Source organism: Poecilia mexicana, unplaced genomic scaffold (genome assembly GCF_051168715.1).
Source record: "Poecilia mexicana isolate PSO_F unplaced genomic scaffold, ASM5116871v1 scaffold_23, whole genome shotgun sequence".
NCBI lineage: Eukaryota > Metazoa > Chordata > Actinopteri > Cyprinodontiformes > Poeciliidae > Poecilia > Poecilia mexicana.
Genome location: NW_028263392.1, coordinates 3,734,424 through 3,755,216, shown reverse-complemented (window position 1 = coordinate 3,755,216; position 20,793 = coordinate 3,734,424). Strand labels below are relative to the sequence as shown.

Here is a 20,793-nt window from a genome sequence, read left to right as displayed (position 1 = left end):
GACATTCTTATGAAAACATCCATGTTCATTTTCCTGAGCTATTGGGCACAAAGTCATTTTGTCTGCTCCAGAAAATTTTGCACTGCACCATCTCCTGGTATAAAAGGTGGCACCCGATTAACAGCAGTTATCAAATTTCCTTCCATGAATGTTAGCTTTAATTAGTTCATATTAAACTTTTCCATGGAGGGTACAAAACGTCCTGAAGAAGGAGTCACCATTTTGTACACAAATTAAGTTCAGTAAATGAGGTGAGATGACCAGGACCTGGAGTGGGCGATTCACAACCACCGTGGATCAACGTGTACTCATCTCATCATGGTTTAAAATAACTTTAGAATTTGCTAAAAATGCTGTGGATTCTTGACCTGGCACAGAGCTTAAAGCAGCTAATTATTTACAGGAGAAATGGAGGCAGCACACCATTCTAGATCTTCCTGTGAGAAACAAACCTGCTCCATCCACTTCCCCATTTCCTTCATTTTGGGAGACTGCTGCCAGAAAACCACTATCGATATACCTCTAATACAGACATGAGTAAAGCAGTATAAAGATTGTCGTTTTTCTGTTTTACCATATTTAAAAGCTAGACGAGAAGATGGGCCTAAAGAGATTGGGTCAAATGGATCCCATAAGATTTTTACCTTGTGTTCAGCAGTCACCCAAAACATGCGCGAGCCTTTACAAGATTTGTTTTTAGTGTGTGGTTTCAAAAACTGAGTCTGACAGGACAACCCCCCCTTTGCTTCCACGTTGTCTGACCGTGACATCTGCAGTGCTCCCCCTGAGCATTGTGCGAGGGTTAATTTTAAAAAGTCAGTTTTTGTTGAGCCTACAGAAAAGACTGTATGCTTAAGCATATTGACTAAGGCTGCTCCATTTCAAAATCCATAGGAGAAATCAACTTGTGATTTCTAAATATCCCCTTTGTCATTTACGACTGCAACAAATTGTTCTCAAGAAAAAAAAAAAAACCCAACAAGGAGGCATGTTTAACCAATTTATTCAGGAACATACACGTACAGGTATTGAGTACATTAGTATTTTTGTAGTATAGCATTTCGCCTTGACAACAGCTGCTCAGGAGTGACCGTACAGAGGGCCAGTCGCATCTTCTCTCAATGAATATGATGTGAATGCTCCCTGCAGAATAAGAGATACCGCCGGCTTTCCACAGAGGACACGATAAGGTCCAACACAACCAACATCTAAAGACACCAGGAGGGTGGCAGGCTAGGATTCCTCTTCATAGTCCCTTCTTAGCTTTAAGTATTGCTCTGACGTACTTTCTGTGGCATTCTTGATAGGAGAAAATAAAAAAATAAAAAAGGAAGAAGGTGGAAGCAGGGATGGAGGAAGGTCATTGGCCAAAACGATGGCCGTGTGATTTCCCCTCTTTCACAGTGAATTAAATAAATGTACAAAGGACTTCAACCGCTGGGCTTTAGTCTGGACAAGTTGGCGACACAAGAGGTCAGGGTGATAAACGGGGGACAGTAGTAAGGGTAGGTGACTCCGACACTTTTTGCTCATCCCCTGTGCTACATCTGCCCAAAGATTTGATAAAGCTGAAAACGTGCCTCTTTCTGTAGGAAAGGAAATGCACTTAAAAACCAGAGAGCAACGACTTCTGCTCTCCAGAGCGTCGTTACCTGCTCATCATCCCCTCTGGTCCTTTTAGACAGAGAGTGACAAAGTGCTGCTTACAAGGAATACTCTGCTAACTGATGACGCGACACCACTGGCACACCACACACTAGTACAAAGTGCAATAGAATAGACGACAGCCACGCCACAGCGAGCCTAAGAAAAGCCTTATCACGAGGTTACGGGACTGGTTGCAAAGTCCTTACTCAACAGAAATCCCTGGAATGTTCGAGAGACTCTACCGGGCCTATGCCGAGCCCTAGGAGCAAGGAGGTCGGCACAAGCACAAGCAGCGGGGTTTTGATCCATTTTAACAGTCCGTCTAGTTGAACAGTGGCAGACCAAGAGGTTCGTCGTTGAGCCAGTCTGCTTACTGGAATGTATCGAGAGGGAAAACCTTGAGGATGAGCCGCTTCTGGTAGGCAGACACAACCTTGGCGTCCGCTTTGGGGAGAGAAAGTAAAAGTCGGGCAAACGGGAATGAACACCCAAGTTACAGGTCCTATGTTTGATGTTGGCAATGCTACAGTGCTAGTTCAAGTGCGTTCAAGGCGCCATTAATAATAATAATAATAATTAAAAAAAAAAAAAACACCTGGGACAGCCAGAACCAACCAACCTGGACATTGGTGGGAAGGAAGGGGCAACAATAGGAAGGGGTCAGGGGTGGTGTGAATTGATGCCACTATGTTGCAGTCTGAACCACAGCTGTTGTCTAAGAGCAAACACATCCAAAAAACTTCACAAGAACCCAAACTAGTTTAGCGGTGAAGAAACAAGGTCATGCTGTTTGAGGGTGACATTTTCCTGTCGTCTAGCTATTGTACAGAGGAGGACGAGGAGGAAACAGGTCTAGTAAAATATCATGTATATTGAGCCAAACAGCTCGCAGTATATTACCACTGGTTTCGTAACAAAAATCTGGAAACTTTTTCTTCAAATTCCCTACCAAGAAAAATACAAAACATTATAAGGCGATAACTATTTTTTTTTTTTTTAAATTTGTATGTTTTTTTTTGTTTGTTTTTTTTTCTTCCTTTTTTTTAATTTGAGAAGCCAGTACAGTGCAGTTGATCCTCATCGCAGCCAGGCAAGGACTCACTGTTGCCTGCACTCAGCTGGGGGGGTTCCATCCTTCTGTAACAAATCACAACAGGGTGGGGTGTCAACACCAAGCCTCCGTACAGTAAGACAGCCTACACATGAAGCCACGGTCAACAAGCAGCTTGAAGCTGTAGAGGTCACACTGCCTGAAGGAAGGTCACGGTGAGCAGCATCTATTTGGCTTGTAAGAACTCGGTGCTCGGATTCGGGGCTTTTCAGACCGATGAGGACACTCAGTAAAATGACTATATTTGCGACTAAAGTCCTTCAGTTATATAATGGAAATGTCCCCAAGGGGTTTTTCCTGAGACTATATCACAAAGTTTTGATTCTTTTCATTCAAGTGGTTGGGCATCATTACAAGTCTGCTCTTTACAAGGTTCTAAACAAACTATCAGGACCAAGTCCCTTCTCGCAAAGTCCTCAATCAGGTTGAGGTCTGGACTTTGACTAGGCCATTGCATTACTTTATTCTTTTCAGTCATTCTGCTGTGTTTAGCATCTCTAGCTCTAGAAAGGTATTCATGTCTGGCCTGGTGGCTGAGGAGCATCAACTCAGGACTGCTAACCTCCTAAATCCTTTGGAGGCAAAACAAGTCCAGATCATCACTCCTCTGGTATGATGTCACTAACATGCAGTGTTTGGTTTGGACACTGGTCACTTGGCCTCTTCCTCATTTTGTACAACGGTGTTAAAAGAAGCCAAATACCTGTTTTACAAACAATTTTAAAGCCTCCAAAATTTCTTTGATGGGTTTCATTTTTAATCAGATTTTCCATCATGACTTCATGCACAGAATCTGTGCTTTTTTTTTTTACAGCTAGGCACATTTAAAACCTAACAAAGAGCAGATTTTTCTCATTTCGGATAAAAATACAGAAAATCTGTTTTTACAACTCAAATCAGATGAACTACAACTGAGAGGTAAAAACAAACCTTCAATTCTGCTTGTAGCTTATTTTGTCAATGTGAGGCAGCAACAGAAACTAAACTTCAAATCCTTTTCACATCTCAGGATACAGAAACCAGGAATTCCCAAACAGATCTAGTGTCCTGTCACACTTTGGTTCGGGTGTCTGCAATCAGCTTATTGTTTAAATCTCATTATAGAAAGCACATAATTACTGCTGACCAACATCTAATTCTCAGGTTAGCATCTTAAGGTGACCTGAAATGATTTGGCCATCATGTCTGACATTAAAGCAGATTAGCATGTAGCATAAGACAACAAATGACATGTTAATGGGCAGTACGACACCAAATACTTTGCCGTCACATTTATTGGCACCCCTGGTTGAAATGTGTGTAAAGCGTTCAAATTAAACTTGAGTAGCAGAAGCACCATCTCACTCTGCAGGTTTTGGCAAGTCAAGTTTAAGACTTCAACAAAGCCTTGAATGAAACTCAAGACCAAAAAAAAAAAAAAAAAAAAAAAACAAATATGGGAGATGTAAACAGTAACAGATCCTTCTCCATTGCTCTGTGCTGGGAACAAAAGTAAACCAGTGACGAAAACAAACGTCAGTCAGCTGCAGATAAATTTGGATTTGCCAAAACAAGCTAGCTAGTTAGCAAGGGTACATTAGCAGCTAGTTAGAAGTAACTTCATCCGCCTCATGTTACAGAATGCGCTGAAGATGTCTGCATGTCACTCCAAATTTTTTAAGACCAATGCCAAGTTTTATTTTTAAGAAATTAAGACATTTTAGATTAAGTTTAAATACTCAAGTCTTAGGATACACCTTCTCCAACTTGAGAAAATTTTAATTTTTACTGCATGCCTGGTTTGTGGATAAAATAGTCATGGTAGGTTTATTTTGTGTTGGTTTGATCATGATCCTGGCAGAAGACTCAGTGATGGTTCATTAGTGTGTGTTTATGGTCGGAGGCCACCAGATTCTTGTTATTCATATTCTGACTAGTTTGTGATGTCAATCAGTCTCAAGGTTAAAAAGACAAATCACAAAATAAAAATTTTAAAAGTGACAGATTGCACAAAGTGTTGGGCAGCCTCAACCCTTAAAGCCAGAGTTTCCTCAATTTTTTTCAGTGAGATGACACTACTGCAATAAAACATTAATTTCCAGGTTTGTTTTTGCTGCACATCTTTCATGGGTACCAACAAAATGGAATTGGTGGTCGCCTACAGCCTTTCTGGGTGTTTGTGGAAACCAGAATTTCACCACAGCAGGAACAAAAATAAGCAAACAGGAGAGGGCTGGACAAGATTCAATACACAGAAATGGTACAGGTGCAAATACTGATCTCATGGGTTAAACTAAAAAAAACCAAACTCAAATCCAACAACAAACTGGTGGATTAGTATAAGTGCAGGACGGCGGCGGAGGAGGAAGAGGAGCGGGAGGGGAGTGCAGAGAGACGGCGGATGGAAACCAAAAGAAGGAAAGCCAAACTTTAAAAAAAACTAAATAAATCAAAATGGTAAGATGGGACAGGGAGGGGTGGGGGGTTGATGGTAGTGAGCTGACAAATCGCAAGCTGTACCTACCAGGATAGGGTTATTTGTCTATAGTCACCATTTAAACCTAGTGAGGAAAAATTTAAAGAGTAGCTGACAAAAGATGCAAGTGACTGAAGACGAAGAAACATTAATGAACAGGAAAACAAACCTAAAGCACAACCAGCAGAATACAGAATGTCTAAAGACCTTGGAGCTCAGGAGGAAGCAGAAATAAGAGCTACAGAAAACGGATCAGAGCCGTGAAGCAGCCCTACAAACTACCTGCTACCTGTATGGAGCTACACCAGCCATTGGCTTGTTTCAACGATTAAAACAATATAAAACCCAGAATTCAGTTTCTCAGAAAAATAAGCAGTTCACATCACTGCTAAATTTTGATAGGAAGAGGAGTGGAAGGAAAAAGTGTGGTAGAAAATGTGAGGAAGGGATGAACGTTTTAATTTTTCCCCAGGTACTGGATCTCAAGGAGAACTGTTGTTTCAAGGTCTGCTCAAAAAACACACAAAGTCCAAGTCAATAATTAAAAGGAATGTAGGGGGCGCCAGACTGAACAGCAAAGATGATCTGGTGGTTGCTTTCAAAGCAGGCTGGGCTTTCAGAACATCTCAAGTTCATCTTAAAGCTGTGGCATAAAATAAATAAATAAAGCTGTGGCACGTTGATTCACTAACTGATGCAACCAATCGCTGCGTGCAGATTGGTCACACTTTTCATCAGCCTTCTCTTATTGGTTGCTTTTCTGTGATTCCAATTTTCTAACAAACTGAATTTTGGGGTTTCATTAGCTGTGTGCTATGATCATCAGAATTATATAAAATCATAAAATGACATAAAATCAGAATAATTACAGAAACAAGACAGTACTTCCTAAACCGGACAATATGGTAATTAAAAATTAACTGTATAAGGATTTTGGATATGAAAATACTGTGACATTGTAACTGTTCAACATTATGTTAAAAAAAAAATGAAATAAATCAACTAAAGCACTTGCAGGACTAACTACTTCCTGTTTAAAAGGAAACTAGTTGTGTTATTTTTATCATTTTAGTTTCGGCATGCAGCATTCAGTTTTAAGCGACTGATAAAAGATGAAATGCAGAGGAGGAAAGAAAAAAAAGCGTTTATATTCCCATCTTTCATGGGGAAACCACAGATAAAGTGGCTGTGAATGAGCTGAAGTTGACAGTGTATTCTGTATGCTGAGATCTGAAAAGTGTTGGGAGGACAGCTGTTCTCCTGCTGTAGCTCAGGACCCCAGGAACGTGAAAAGTGCACTGCAGAGAAAGCTAGCGTTAGCTGTGGCTAGCCTTCTGCCTGGAGCGTCGTGAGCCGACGGCAGGGAACTGCTGAGCAAGGTCTTTTCTCAGGACACCAGAGATCTTTAGAGGAAGTCATCACGGCGTGTTCTCGCCAGCTCACCTTGGGGTCGTAGTCGGGGTCGTTCTCCTCGTCGGCCTCCTCCTCGCCTTCCTGATTGGAGAGAAGCAGCTTTACGTGAGCAACTCTGCTTCAACGCTCGCCTCATTTCAGCTCTTTAAAGCCATGTTTACCTCATCGTCTGCTTCTTCGCCCTCTTCATCGTACTGGAACAGGAGAGGAAAGAAGAAGAAGAAATGCTTTAGATTCAGAGCCCTGAAGTCACAATGAAGCAAAAAATCTGTTACCGTGCAAAAGAGTAAAGACTGGGTGATAAATTGAACATTTTAATTTCTTTTTCCACCTATGCACTTCTGGATTTTTCTATAGTTCAGAGTGATATGAGTGCAGCCATCTTGTGTTTTTGATTTCAGGTCAACTCTGAAAGCATTAGGGACAGACCGTGTCTTTATTTTTTAATTACAAGAGTAAAGTCATGCAGCAATAAAGTCAAAATAAAAGAATAAAGTCTCAATGCAAGCAGAATAAAATTGTAATTTTATGAGCAGCCAAATAAGAAAAGTAAAATTTAAAATTAAAATGAGGAATGTTGAGCATCTTGTGAATTTGTACTTTGGTATAAATTTTACATATAATTCTATAACACTAGCATTAAATCATCATCAGTAGTAAAACTTTGAAACAATGGTGCAAACAACTTTCTACTTTGAAGAACCACATGTGTCGCAGTTTTCCCTGCTAAAATTGCATCTTTTTTCTTGCTAATATGACAATTTTATTCTTGTCATTAAAAATTCTCACAGCCTGGCCCTGATACTGTTGTCCAACTCACAGAAGCAATGAATGAAATAAAAAATATTTTCTGTCTTTTCATTTTAAGAACAAACAAACAAAAGTGTGAGGTTTTAATTTTTAAGCCATTTGGCCCAGTCCTGTTGGAGAGAACACTCACGTCATCGTCGTCGTCCTCTATGGCCTCGCCGGTGAAGTAGAGCACGGCGCGCGGTACGATGCGCTCCCGGATGAAGTGGCCGATCTCAAAGTCTGCCGCCAGGATCGCCTCGGAGTCCTCGTCCTGAAGACAAGCGATCAACGTCTCACACTCCAAACAACAGCGTCACAGAAGAGGCGACGCGCTGCAACACTTACCAGCTCTCCGCTTTCTGGAACTGCAAACAAAAAAAAAAAACAAAAAAAAAAATTAAAATAAATGATGATGCTTGAAGCCACCAGAAACAAAAAACCTTGAGCGAATTTAAAAGTCGCCTCTCACCTTCAGGCGGGGTGAAGAAGTTGAAGAAGGAGTCGTTGGGGACGGTCTTGGTGACGGTCCTCACCGTGCCGCGGCCCTTGTGCTTCTGCTTCTTCTTGATTGTTTTCAATGTGACGTTTTTTCCCTTTGTCCAGTCGATCGTGCATCTTTGGGGGAAAAAAACAAAACAAAAAAAAAAAACAGTAAATAACAAGCATTCTTTGTGAGAATCAAAAGTGGGAGCGAACGCTCACCCGACGCAGCTCATGATCTCCGGCCCGTCGAAGGAGAACGGGTCGCTCTCGTCCGGTTCAGACCTCATCTTGTAGGTTTTCGATAACACTGTGTTTGTGAAGAACTCGTTGGGTTCAAAGTGGAACTCTAATGTGAAGCTCTGAGGAGAGAGCACAGATTAAAACAAAAACCAGAGCATTTCACTTCCTGGTTTTAACCATCTAAATAATGCCGACTCACCATTGGCTGTCCCGGATCGGAGAACTTTACTTTAATATCTTGTAAATGTTTTAGAACGGGCTCGTCATGCTCCTGAAAGAGGAAATGATGCCATTTAGTGGACTATCGGGTCTCGGCCAGCAGGTGGCACCAAACCATTCATATTTGCATGGTTTGTGACCCATTTTCTAATCTGTACCTGCAGCATGTCGCTGAGCAGGTCCACGTTTTTGAAAACTGTTAACCAGAACTCTGGGATGCCTTTGGGGTTTTCCTTCTCTTCGTCCTTCTTCTCTTCCTCCAACTTGGCCTTCTCCTTCATCTCATCCTGAACCAGAGGGGGAAAACACGACAGGACAAAGCATTGCCAAGCCTTTCGTCTTCATTGATTTTTGATGGACAGATGTGATTGGATTGAAGGGAGACAGGAAGCATGCGGTTGTATAAGTCACCTGTACCTGCTTACTTACTGTCAGCTCTTCCTCTTCATCGGTCTTCCACTCACATTCTTCGTCTGTGGGCTCGTAAGCTGCCGTCACTATTTCGCTTCTCTGCAAAAAAAAGATAAATAAATAAATAAAAAAAGAAAAGTGATGAGTCAACAGCAGGTGTTGGGAGCAAATAGTTGAAACTAAACAGTAGGCAAGTTGCGACTTCCAGAGGTAAAACCTTTGAATAATACTCATTTTTACTTTTACACTAAAGCTTTTTCTTATGTCTAGCTCAAAACAGTGCAAAACAAAAAAATAAAGATGTTTTTGGTTTAATTATAAATAAAAAATGGATAGAGTTGGAGGCATTTATTGATGAGGAAGAAGGGAAACGCTTCAGAGGTGGAGGGAGAGAGCAGAGGCTCCCGTAGTGGTTCTGGAACAGTTCAGAACCACTTCTCCGTTTTTCCACTGGTACAAACTTTTGGGAAATGGTCCCAAAAAGCACAACCAGGTGGCTTCTGGACCAGAGGACAGAAGTGCCTTTGTTGCTTATGGGAAACAGCAGAATATCATTTTTAACAAATATCAAATCTACGAATGCCAATGTTGGTTTATTACCAACATTGGCAACGCAGGTTAAGACTAAGGGTGGATTCACACCAGTTCAAGCCAACTCTAGTTTGCTTGGGGAGGTGTGAATGCACACTCGAACCAAGAAAGTGAACTCTGGTCAGCCTAGGAACCTTGGTCTCGGTTCAGTTGAAGTGAACTCAGGTGCAGTTCGAATCCACATGTGGCTGCAAGGAGAACGGAGACCGCTCCAAAAGCAGGAAGCGAACTATAACACAGGGCATTCTGGGTAAATACAACCATAACAAATGCAAGTCTCTAGTGCTCGAGAAAAGAGAAATCCTACAATTGCTATACCGCCTTTTTTTTCCTTTTCATGAAGAAGAAAGTTGCTCTCATGCCTTCAGACATTTTCATGTCATTTCAGTAATTCATGGTGCAGCGCCACCCACAGGCGAGGAGTTGAACACATTTCTCAAAGGACTTGTCTTGTTTTACAGTGCAGAGTGAAGGCGAACAGCAGCAGATGAAAATGGAACAAATGTAACTTTGGTCCCAAACCAAGTCTCCAGACCCGCTGAACACAAAGTTATGGGTTCAGCAGCGCTACATGTCAACAGAGAGAAACCAACTTACTTTGTCAAAGAGGGGCTGGTAGAGCGCTGCGTACTTTCTCTCCAATTCATGAACTTCTTCGTAGAACTTGGCCTCGATGTGGGCACATTTGACCTGCAGGTTCTTCAAAGCGTTCACGCGTCTCTTTACGACCTTTGGTAAGCTGTGGGGAGCAGAAACGTGGTGTGAGGGGTCAGCTGATGGCTACAGATCCCCACAGAGGAACTTCCTATAGGAACAAAACGGCTTGTAAACAGCAGCTCTAATCTGAACGGCGATGAACTCAATGGTTTCATCACTGCTGGACAGAAAGTTTTATTTTCACCTGTTAACCAGAAACTGCTGGTTTCTGATGGCATCTGATTTACCATCGCAAAGTAGTGACTTCAAAACAAAATAAAATAAAACGCAACCGAAACCATAAAGAAAATAAATTGTCTCTCAAAGCTGAGTTTCAAAAAACAAAAAAAAAAAAAGTAATCAACCTCATTTAATGTTGATTGCTACAATTTGTTAGATAATCCAGCCAAAAAGATTAACTTCATCACCATCATTTACCAAGCCAAAAAGAAAAAGTCAGTAATCTGCCTGCAAGTAATTTACTCAAACTGCAACTAGGAATTCAGAATAGAAAGTTTTACAGTCATTTTTTTATTGAATCATTTACTTTTGTTACCTTTACACCTACCATTTTCTGGTGAAATTCTACAGTTTTAATAAAAAAAAAAAAAAAAAAAAACTAAATTCAGCCATCTGGAACAAAGCAGGTCATTCCTCATCAAGCAATACGCTAATGTGTTGCTAACATTTACACAACAACACTGTCAGCTTTTGGTTTTTATGCAACAATCTGCAGAAACATTTACTGTAATTGCAGCTGCAGCTCCATTAAATCCACTTGCTGTTTGTGGCTGGAACATGAAGAGAAAGGGGGGGGGGGGTGCTACAACTGCAACCAGATCTCCAGCTGCTCCATCTACTTCACATGTCACCGTCTAAACCTCCTGAAGCTCCACCCACCCAGCTGAAAGCTGGAAAGAGCCGGTATAGAAGGAGGCTTCTCTGCTGCGCAGCAAATTAAAGTGCCGGCCTGATGCTGGCGAGGGAGTGTGTTTGGTCCCTCAGTGCAGGGATGGGACTGGTGAGTTCACTGGTCACTGCCAAACACTTGACACGCTGATCAAAGAGCTGCTGGCTGGGGGTTCAGCTGAGGAGGGGAGCAGCAGGAGGCACACAGAGAGGGATGTTTTCCCACAGAACCAAACATCTGAGCTCAATTAGGCTTAGACATGAACACAAAGAAAACAGGCAAGCTGAGGAGTGCATAAACAAAAATAAAAAAAAAACCATAACAATGCTTCACATTTGAGATTCACTTGTATTTCAGGTGTGATGTATTTAAGTTCTCCGTAGCGTTGACTCCAAGACTAATCAGAACTGATGAGGTCACAGTGACATGTTTTCCTGGTGTCCTTCAACTCTAGTTTTAGGTTTTCATTAGATGCGTTTAGATTACAAATGTGTGCAAAACTTAGTCAATATTCCACCAATGTCTGAAAAACAATTTCACAGTTGCGGTGTTTCGGTTAAATAAGAAACGCAATTACAATCACGTGAATGAGTTTGATCACGTGATAAGTCATTAAAACCATTCATCCTCCTGCCACTTCCTGCTGTCTTCTTTGTACTTTTCATCAGTAGTAACATCAAGTTAATTACATGATTGGGGGGAGAGAAAGTATTTCCATCGCAGTTTTGCAATACACTAATTTCATAAAAAAAACAAACATCAAGCTCAAACTATTTTTGTAACTCCAATTTGCAAAATGGTATGTCAATAGAAATGCAGCTACTAGGGATGAATTGATTTTTGGTTTTCTAATGCTTTCCAGTTGGGGGAAGAAAAAAAAATCAGAATCTGTTTTATACATCAAAGAAAGTCTCTAAGCTTTATAAAAACTGACTGAAAATAGTTACATTCTTAATTTTTGATGTATTTGTTGAACAGAAAAAAGGGGGGTTGCATCCAAGCTGCTGCTGACAAATCAGAGCAACATAACTGGTTCTGATTAGTGCGTCTTCTCTTTGTTCCTTGAGTTTAGTTCTGGCGAACGTGTGTGCAAGTAAACGCTCACTCAATTATCCTCTAATTATTATTAATGCGTACCAGAGGAATGCCCTTCACAGCACATTAAAACCAGCTGAGAAACATGGAGGTTTTTATTCAACACTGTAAACAATGGAAAAGCTTTGACTGAACACAATTTAAAACTAGATTCTGGTTCTTCCTTCATCTCCTGTGATCATCCCAGCATTCATCCTACAACTCTATGCCACCGCAGTGTAATGTTTTATTGCTTGTTTGTCTAAAATCATGTAAAGCTCTCAAAATTGCCCTGATGCTGAAAATGTCTTACCCACATTTAAGTATTGTAGCAATAAATATATTACTGCTTTTTAGGGCACAGAAAGCCAAGACAATGTGTCAAGCGGGTTTAAAATTTTAGCATCATGACAAACCTACACACTACTAGGATAAGAAGAAAGGATTTTACGTTGTTTTAGGTCACTTGTTTTTACATGGCAGCTTCGTAAATCTGTATATTTTTACATTTAAGCTCCAATTATTTCACATAAATATGCAATTTCTCACATATCTGATGAGGGAAAAGCTACCAAATGTGGATAAGAATACTAAAAAAATTTTTTTTTTAAAAAAACACGCCTTACTTTTCCCTAATAAATAAATAGATAATACTTCAGATTAGAGTTTAAGGCTCTCCAAAAACAGTCTGCTCTACATATTTCTCAGCGTTGGGAAAAGCGGAGTCTCCCACCTTTCCATGTATCCTGATGGGGAGCCATTGAGGCCATCCAGCCTTTCCTGCAGCGCAGCCAGGATCTGTGGGTTCTGCATCATCTGCACAGTGAGCTGACGAGCTGCAAGCAAACAGATTTAAAGAGAAAAAAAATTATACATGCATCTAATCTGTTTTCTTGAGCACTGCCTGCTGTTCCCATCTTGAGTTCACTCAGAATATGATGTTTTTAACAGGTTCAGGGAAGCTAAAGAGAAAAACATGGTCTGAAAGGGTTGTAGAGTTTATATCAAGTCAGATAAAATGTGATGCAAATTCACTACAGAACACATTTTAGCAACAAAGTGGCATCGTCTTCTGATAAGAACTAGCACAGCTGCTGTGTTCCACACGCTGCTAGCACCTATCAAATCTCAGCCAGCAGGCGTGAAGATTAAAGGAGACGAGGAATCAAATAAACATACGTTTATCAAGCTGCTCGTTTTCAAACAAAAATGCTTCTTTAGGGGGAAAGAAAACGACAGGAGAGAAAAAAAAAAAAAAAAAAACCGGACAGCTTCTTCTTGGGAGATGATGAAACTGTTCGTCAACACAACAAGGACTGGCATAGTCTAGAAAACAAAGCTGCTGGTGAAGTTCCCGTCACCTCACTGCTAAAACAACCTGAAAGAGGGACTCTGGAGTGCGAGTGCGAGTGTGTGTGTGAGAGAGGGAGCATTCTAAGCTTGCAGATTACATGCAGAAGCAGTCTGAACTGGACGAGGCAGAAGCAGCGCGTCGGGACATCAAAGGAAATGTATGAACATCAGCAGCATCCAAAATAAAGAGGATTAGCGCGTCATGCTAGGTTTAAACAGAAGAACACGACTGCCACGCTGGTATTTTTTTTATTTTTTTACACGCCAGTAATTTGCTCCCAACACGAGAAGTTGGTTGTTGCGGTTGAAAGCCGACCTTTGCTGTTCTCGTCCTCTCCAGTCTCCTCCTCTTCCACGTCCTCCACGTCCTCCATGTCTGCTGGGTCCATCTCAGCCTGGTCTTTGCTGCTCAGGGGGGGAGAAGAGAGACGGCGGTCAGCCAAAGCACACACACACTTCACACTCCTCCACTCCACAGAAACGTCACTGAACACGATTCAGCAGGTAAACTGGGACATAGAGCAGCAGCATCACATGGAAACTAATTATTTTAAAGATCAATTATTCTGATGATTAAATCTGACTTTTTTTATAATCCCACATTCTACAGATACTTCATTTTCAAACAACTTTTTATACAATATTAGAAATACATTAAACATGCAAATAATTAAAATCCTTCTTTTAAATGAGACAAACATTTTATTGCCTAAAATGCAGCAGCAGCAGCAGCAGCAGCAGCATTCCTTCAGTAGGTCTAAAATGGGTGAAGCTGAAACTTCACAACTTGAGTTTTGGCTAAAACGCATTTATAGACAAAACATGCTTTTTCCATCTTAAATGCAAAGTATAGATATTGTTTGTATAGCTTTAGCTCAATTGCTGCTTTGAATACATTGGGTGTTTAATTTTTTTTCCCTCCATCAAATGGCCTTTTGAGTTTGTATACCAACGATTAATCATTACTAAATTAGTTGATTATTTCAATCAATCATTTCAGCCCTAACAAAAACTATTTCATAATTATGTTGATGGTAGTTATTTCAATCGGTTAATCTTTGCAGCCCTTTCAGAAATAAATGTAGTTGTTTCAATCGATTAATCGTTTCAGCCCGAGCGGAAACGATTCTAAAATAAGTGATCGTTTTGTTGCTTAACCTGCAAAGGGCATCACGTTTTGAGCTCCAACACTTTGCTTCAAAAGCGCCGTCACCAGCTGAGCAGCTTAGCCTCTCTGCAGCTCGGGGCGAGAAATAATCAATGGCTGGCTGTCAGGGAGACGGATCCGTCCCCACGGTGACGGCTGACATTCACCGAGCCGCTCTCAGCTCTTGACGGATCGCAGTCACCGTCGCGCAAACGTTAGAAAGAAAATGAAACTCTGATGTGTGGTGGTAGCCAGCAGACCTGGTTGGCTACGCTGCCCTCTAGAGGTGACGTTATGCAGACCACACCCGAATCAGTGATGTCAGCAGGTGTCAAGTGACCCCAATTAACTCAGGGGGACATTTTGGGAGGAATTTGTCAAGGACAAAAGTAAACACATTCAGGCTGAAGGATGCTATAGTCAAGCTTTAATTTGGCAAGAAAACTCAGAGTTTCATAGTTTATTGCTAATATTAGGGAGATTTCATATACATATAATTTCCCATTCATATGCAAATACTTTTAAATTAACTTCAAATATTATAGCAGAATTAGTCGTTATACAATTGTGCTACATTTTTGTTGTAGAATACTTTTGTTTGAGTACGTTTATTTTAATTTGGAACAAAAAAAAACAAAAAACCTGCTGAAACATAATGGATTAAATAACTCGGTGATCGACACTTACTTGTCAATGTCTGCCATCTTGATGATACTGGAGAGATAAAAGAAAAAAAAAAGTCAAGTCTTTTGCTAAAACATGTAATGTGTGATAAGGATGGCTACTTATTGTATCATTTATTATGGTAAATGTCTTATAAGAATTCTGATTCACCGTTCTCATGATAAATTCCAGTTACTTTAATTTAAAAACCTCCAACACTGTACTGGCACAATTGTTCATTTTATTTTTTTTGTATCTTGTTTGTTCAATGAGGTCAATGAATTTGAAAATATGATTAAATGGAGTTACTGTGTGTATTTTAGTGATGCATGTCGCACTACTTTTTGTCGCCGATGTCCGAAAGAAGGAAATGGGGAAGCTTTGCAAGAACTATATTTGTGTTCTTGGGGCTATAATTGCCGAGTCATACAGGTAGCTAAATAAAAATAAAAAGAGTAATAAATAGTTCTTATCAAAAAGTGACAGACTGGCTGAGAAAATGGTGGTAAACTTGGTCACTGACTGCCGACATAAGTGAGGTGGGAAATCGAGCAGATCAGATCTAAAAAAAAAAAAAAGAAAAAAAGAAAAACTTTTAAAAATTGGCGTCTTCAGGAAAAGCCTGATCGCTGAACCTCGAATCAACATTTATGACCAGATGCAAAAAAAAAAAAAACAATTGGAGGATGTACAGATTCGCTGTCAGATGACGCTCACTACAGAAATGTGTCGTTAAAGGATATCTGCATGACAATCAGCGAGTATGAAGACGACAACTCGTTCAGGAGGAAGAAACGGAGTCAGAAGTCTCACTGCTTCCCACAGAGGGATTACATGCAATCAGGAGAGCAAAGTCTTTTCTTTGTGTTCAGAGAAACCTGCCTGGAAATGTCTGGAGTCTGTGTGGATGGTGGAGAAACACTCAAGAATCCTCACTTTGTCACATTAGGTCTACAACAACAGCCTCCAGTGTTAAAAAAAATAATTCATAAACAGTCAAGTTCCTCCCCACTCAACACAGATCCTGAATCAGTGAACAATCAAACTCAGAGCCCATGTCGTCTGAAGGGAAGTGTAACCAGAAAATTCTGTCCAAGTCTCCATTTTTAGCTAATGATCATGTCGCTGTAGGCTGCACCTCTAGCATGAGCATTTATTTAAATCATTACACATTTACTTGTTGCCCACTTGAGCTGGGAAGAATAGATTACCATGCCAGAGACAGATCATTTGGCCTTCTTCCATCACATGGGAGACATATTTGTTTTGATCCAGCAGTTTTAGCCTTCAGGTATATATTAAAAAAAAAAACTGCAGCTGCAACAATGCTCTTAGGACAACAAGCAAACCACATTCTGGGTTTAATAAAATCTGTAAATAAAATGTTACAAGCCTTATTTCAGAGTCCACGTCCCAAGACCTGCAGCTTAAGTCGGATGCAGTCACAGGATTTTATTTTAAAGATGTATTTAAAAAAAAAAAAAAAAAAAAAAAAGGTAAGCCAACAGCAGATTGCTCAAGTGTGCGGGTCCCAAGTGTATAAAAAAAGAAAGTTGAGAGGAAGGAAAAGATGCAGTAAAAAGAAGAAAAGGTCTCAGAAGCATCCTAAAAAGGACTGTCAAGCCCATTTAAGAGTTTGGAAAAGATTTTCAAGGCTTGGAATCCCACCAAATATCAATTAATCAGTCTCATGGGTAAGAACTGATGCACTATTGCTAGATGGTTCACTCAGGTTTTATTAAATGTGGCCTTTCAGTAGGACAGCAAGGTACAACAGTCTGCAGGGAGAGTGTAGAGGCTCATAACCAAAGTTATTTGTAGTATAATTTTAAGTATCTACACTTATTAATTTGGCTATGCCATTTACTGCTGTTGATGCATGTTTTTTGTCCTGTAAATAAATGCACAGTAAATACCTGGACAGTATAATGACGTTTCTTTGGAAAAAAATAAATAAAAAAAAATTAAAAATAGATATGAGCAATAAAAAAAAATTCCCCAAAGGCACTCTCCATTTTGACTTTTCATCCGCTTTAAGCCAAAATCATCCTTGAAATGAATCATTCCATGCATGAGTCTATGTAATATGACTTTCCTATTTTGAAATATGAAAATAACTTTTGCTTCACTATCCTACTTTAATGACATGTGCCCATATGGTATATTAAAAATTGTTTTTAAAGAATTTATTTCAAGCCAATATTATCTCAAAACGAGCCACAGTGGTTTAGCATTTCAATCTTATACAATCAAATCAAAAACTCAAAAATAAAAACATGTTTAGTTAGAAAGATCCATCCATCCATCAATCTATCACCACCCGGTTAATCCAGGATCGGGTCTCCGGGGCAGCAGAGGCCCTCCTGGCCCAGCTCCTCCAGTGGAACCCCGGTGCGTTAGAAATATGTTCAGGGACAGAACCGCTGAGCAGCAGATTACTGGGCCCAACTTTTCTTTTTGTGGAGAGCCGTTCTCCTCCTAATCCCGGCCACGACCACGTGTTGCACGCTGAGGTCTGCCAGACCATTAGTCTAAGCCTGCATGGGAGGCTGCGCGTGTCAACATTTAGCCTTCATGCAAATTTTAAAAAAAAGTCACAAAAACACCCAAGTCAACCTATAAATGTAGGTCAGTATTTGGCCCCGGTGTGTTACCCGGTGGAACTCCAGCCGGGCCTCCCGCTTCTGCCGCCGAGCAGCTCCACTAATTCAGGCTAGTTAGCTAGCTTCTATGCTGTTAGCTTGATGCGCACCACTCAGCCCGAACAAGTGGGAGGAACATCTCAGTCAGACGGGCAGGCAGGATGCCCCAGCTACATAATGTGGTCCAGTTACTAAGCGTCGTTATGTCCCCGACAACACGTTTTAACCCCCTTTGTCTTATGCAAGACTCCGGGAGGTCGCCGCGTGCGGTCAGCTCCTAGCGTCCAACCCGCCGCTCCCCACCAGGAGTATTACCGTCCCAAAACATAATGTTAAGTCTGAAAATACAAGAACCTAAACACGTGTCAACAAATGCTATAAACGTCGAAGCTTATAGCAATTATCCTAACGTGTTGTCATGTTAGAGGAATAACTAGTTAAAACCTTCCGGTAAAACAAAGAGAGACGGAGAACGGTTGTTTTATTCCTCTACAGGCGTGTAACGTTATCACATCATGGAGGAGCCTGTCTCAATGGCTGCTGCCGCTATCTCGATTTGACTAGCATTAGCAAAGCGATAAACGTCTTCCTCGCGTCGTTTTCGCCAGCTGACAGAAAATTGAACTCCGTGGGCAACGCAAAAGTTTGGGGCGTCGGCATCGGAGCCCTTCCCAAGCGCTGTCGCTTACCTTCGCTCTGCGGCCGGAGGATGAACTGGTCTAGCGGCGCTGCGCAGTTAGGTAGTCTGAAGAAAGAGACTCCGCTCCGATGGCGGTAAAAGGGAGAGAGATCCCGCCGCCTGCGCTCATATACATCCGACGTCATCACGCAAACCTGCTGTCGCCGAGGCAACGCTGCTCATGGGCGGGGCGAGGGTGAAGATTCATCATCAAAACCAGCATCCTCCTTATCTCGACATATTAATGCTGCTAATGTAAAAACAAAAAACCTTGTTTCTTGCTCTTCTTCAGCGTTTTTATTTTTTCTACCCCTATCCCTATTTTTCATAAATACATCAGAACGTGATTGTGCGGACTGGAAGTATCTAAGTCCCTTAATCTTTTTAATATTTTGTCATGTTTTAAACACATATTTCAATGTACTGAGCCATAAAACCACGGTGCAACCAATCCCCTTCATGATTCCTCTGATTGGATAATGGGCTCCACCTGTGTCGACCATATATCCAGCTGTTTTATGAAGGTCTTAGAGGTTTGTAAGAGAACAAACAGCACGGATAGTGATGGAGAAGTTTAAAACAGCAATAGGTGGCAAAAATATTCCAAACTATATCTCATGCAGCAAGTTATGATTTAAGGTACAGGAAGTATGGCTCACTGCCCAGGCTGTTCTGGACCCTGACCTGCAACGCGAAATAGTCACAGCCCAGCAACAGCTGATTTATGTCGACAAAATAACTATCAGTCTACAAATCATACGAAGCATTATATGTAGTTTTATAGTCTTAGTCATATAGAGGATGTTGCAAGCATATAAAAAAGTGTTTTCCTGAGATAAAATTGAATCCTACAAAGAAATATGGTGGTGGCAGTGTTATGCTGTGGGGGATGCTGAGATCCTGGTCTGAACTGATGGGAAGATGGAGATCCTACAAAAAAAAAATGGAAAGAAACACAGGTACAAAAACCATTTGTTTATTAATAGTGATACTTTCCAGTAGAATCACCACTGATAATGTAACTTCAAAATACATCACCTTTATGTAGTTTATGTACTACTTATGTAACAACCTGTAAGCATTTTTGGAGGACTGTTAAGATCAACTTTTCAAAACAGGAAATGAAAGGTCTGTTCAATCTGCCACAAGCTCTGCATACAGGAAGCATATTCAGCTTCCATCTTGTTTGAAATTAAATATGCCAGATTTAGCCAAAGAGCCTGATTTTCATCTGTAGTCCCCCAGCAGGTTGTTGCATGCATGCATAACCACATACATGTGCTATAATTCAATGTGTAGCTAAAAGTAGTGTAATTTACAATAAACATTTAGAATATAAATAGAAACTAAGTCTCATCCGTAAGATTGAACAAACAAAAGCATTTGTTAGTTAAAAAATGATTTAAGACATGAGTACAGTTTTGATTAAGTGATTTCCTGAAACAGTTCAATGATGTAATAGTTCTTCGTTCTAATGATAGTGTAATCATTAGAATACCAAGAATTTGAAGTCGGAGCAGAAAATGAGAACTGACCAAAATAACTTTTCCCACACCTTCTTGTTTCTTCTGAGCTGCAACCTGCAACTCCTCCAGAGTGACTGCCGGCCTTTTGGTTGCTCCTTTGATCAACGCCATCTTTGCCTGCCAGGTTTCGGTGAACGGCCATGCCTTTAGGTTTGCCATAGAGATCCACTTTTTTCACTTCTGATACCGATATCTGAGGTTTAGTATCGGCTGATACCGATTCCATAGAAAAACATCCAAATTCACTTAAAGCATTTTTTTTTAAACACAGACAAATATACTGAATTACAAACTTATTTCATAACTCTGCAGCCGTACAGTACAATTAAATACACCAGTAGATTCACAAGCTTGGTTAAACTTGTAAAAACAATGCAACTTTAATTTCTTCAATTGGGAGTATAGCAGCCAATGTAAAATACATAATAAAGAAACAAACTGAAAAACATTGACTACTTTGGTCAAATATGTAAAAATAAACTGCAACAAACCTTTTTTCAGAAATTCTAAGAATAATGTGAAATAAATAATCAAGCATGACTCAGAGCAGCAAGAATTACACTGAATAGATCTGACTTACAGGTCTGGCACATCGTCACCGATACCCGGACTAGAATTTTTTTTCAATATTGGGACAGATACAGATAATAATATCGGATCAGTGCATCTCTATAGTTTGCCATCCATTTTTTAGACGGTGCATTGAAGCTGTTTAAGGCTTCGTGTTTATATGATTAAAGT

The 20,793-nt window shown here is 40.5% G+C and overlaps 1 protein-coding gene across 3 annotated transcripts; it reads right to left on the bottom strand.

The window, feature by feature from the left end:
• Positions 1-987: 987 nt before the first annotated feature.
• Positions 988-18,653, bottom strand: nap1l1 (nucleosome assembly protein 1-like 1). Of its 3 annotated transcripts, none has more exons than XM_015003561.2 (15): positions 18,537-18,653; positions 15,230-15,256; positions 13,712-13,800; positions 12,776-12,878; positions 9,960-10,101; positions 8,778-8,870; positions 8,519-8,647; positions 8,341-8,412; positions 8,121-8,260; positions 7,888-8,033; positions 7,764-7,783; positions 7,567-7,689; positions 6,788-6,820; positions 6,657-6,707; positions 988-2,784 (listed from the first exon to the last, which is right to left on the bottom strand). In XM_015003561.2, exons 2-15 carry the CDS (start codon positions 15,244-15,246, stop codon positions 2,746-2,748), a joined length of 1,197 nt encoding a protein of 398 aa, XP_014859047.1. In that variant the 5' UTR covers positions 15,247-15,256; positions 18,537-18,653; the 3' UTR covers positions 988-2,745. The 3 variants fall into 3 exon arrangements, with proteins under 3 accessions (XP_014859047.1, XP_014859052.1, XP_087859219.1); XM_015003566.2 differs by having other exon boundaries at positions 8,790-8,870; positions 18,537-18,652; XM_088003093.1 differs by lacking the exon at positions 988-2,784 and adding an exon at positions 3,614-5,298.
• Positions 18,654-20,793: the final 2,140 nt, after the last annotated feature.

Bases quoted from the DNA above. Each gene is read 5' to 3' on its own strand.
- nap1l1 (XM_015003561.2), bottom strand. The intron at 8,871-9,959 runs GTAAGTTGGTTT...TTTTTTTTGCAG, and splicing joins ACCAGCCCCTCTTTGACAAA to AGAAGCGAAATAGTGACGGC. The intron at 8,261-8,340 runs GTGAGTCGGCAT...CTCTCTCCTCAG, and splicing joins CCGATCCGGGACAGCCAATG to AGCTTCACATTAGAGTTCCA.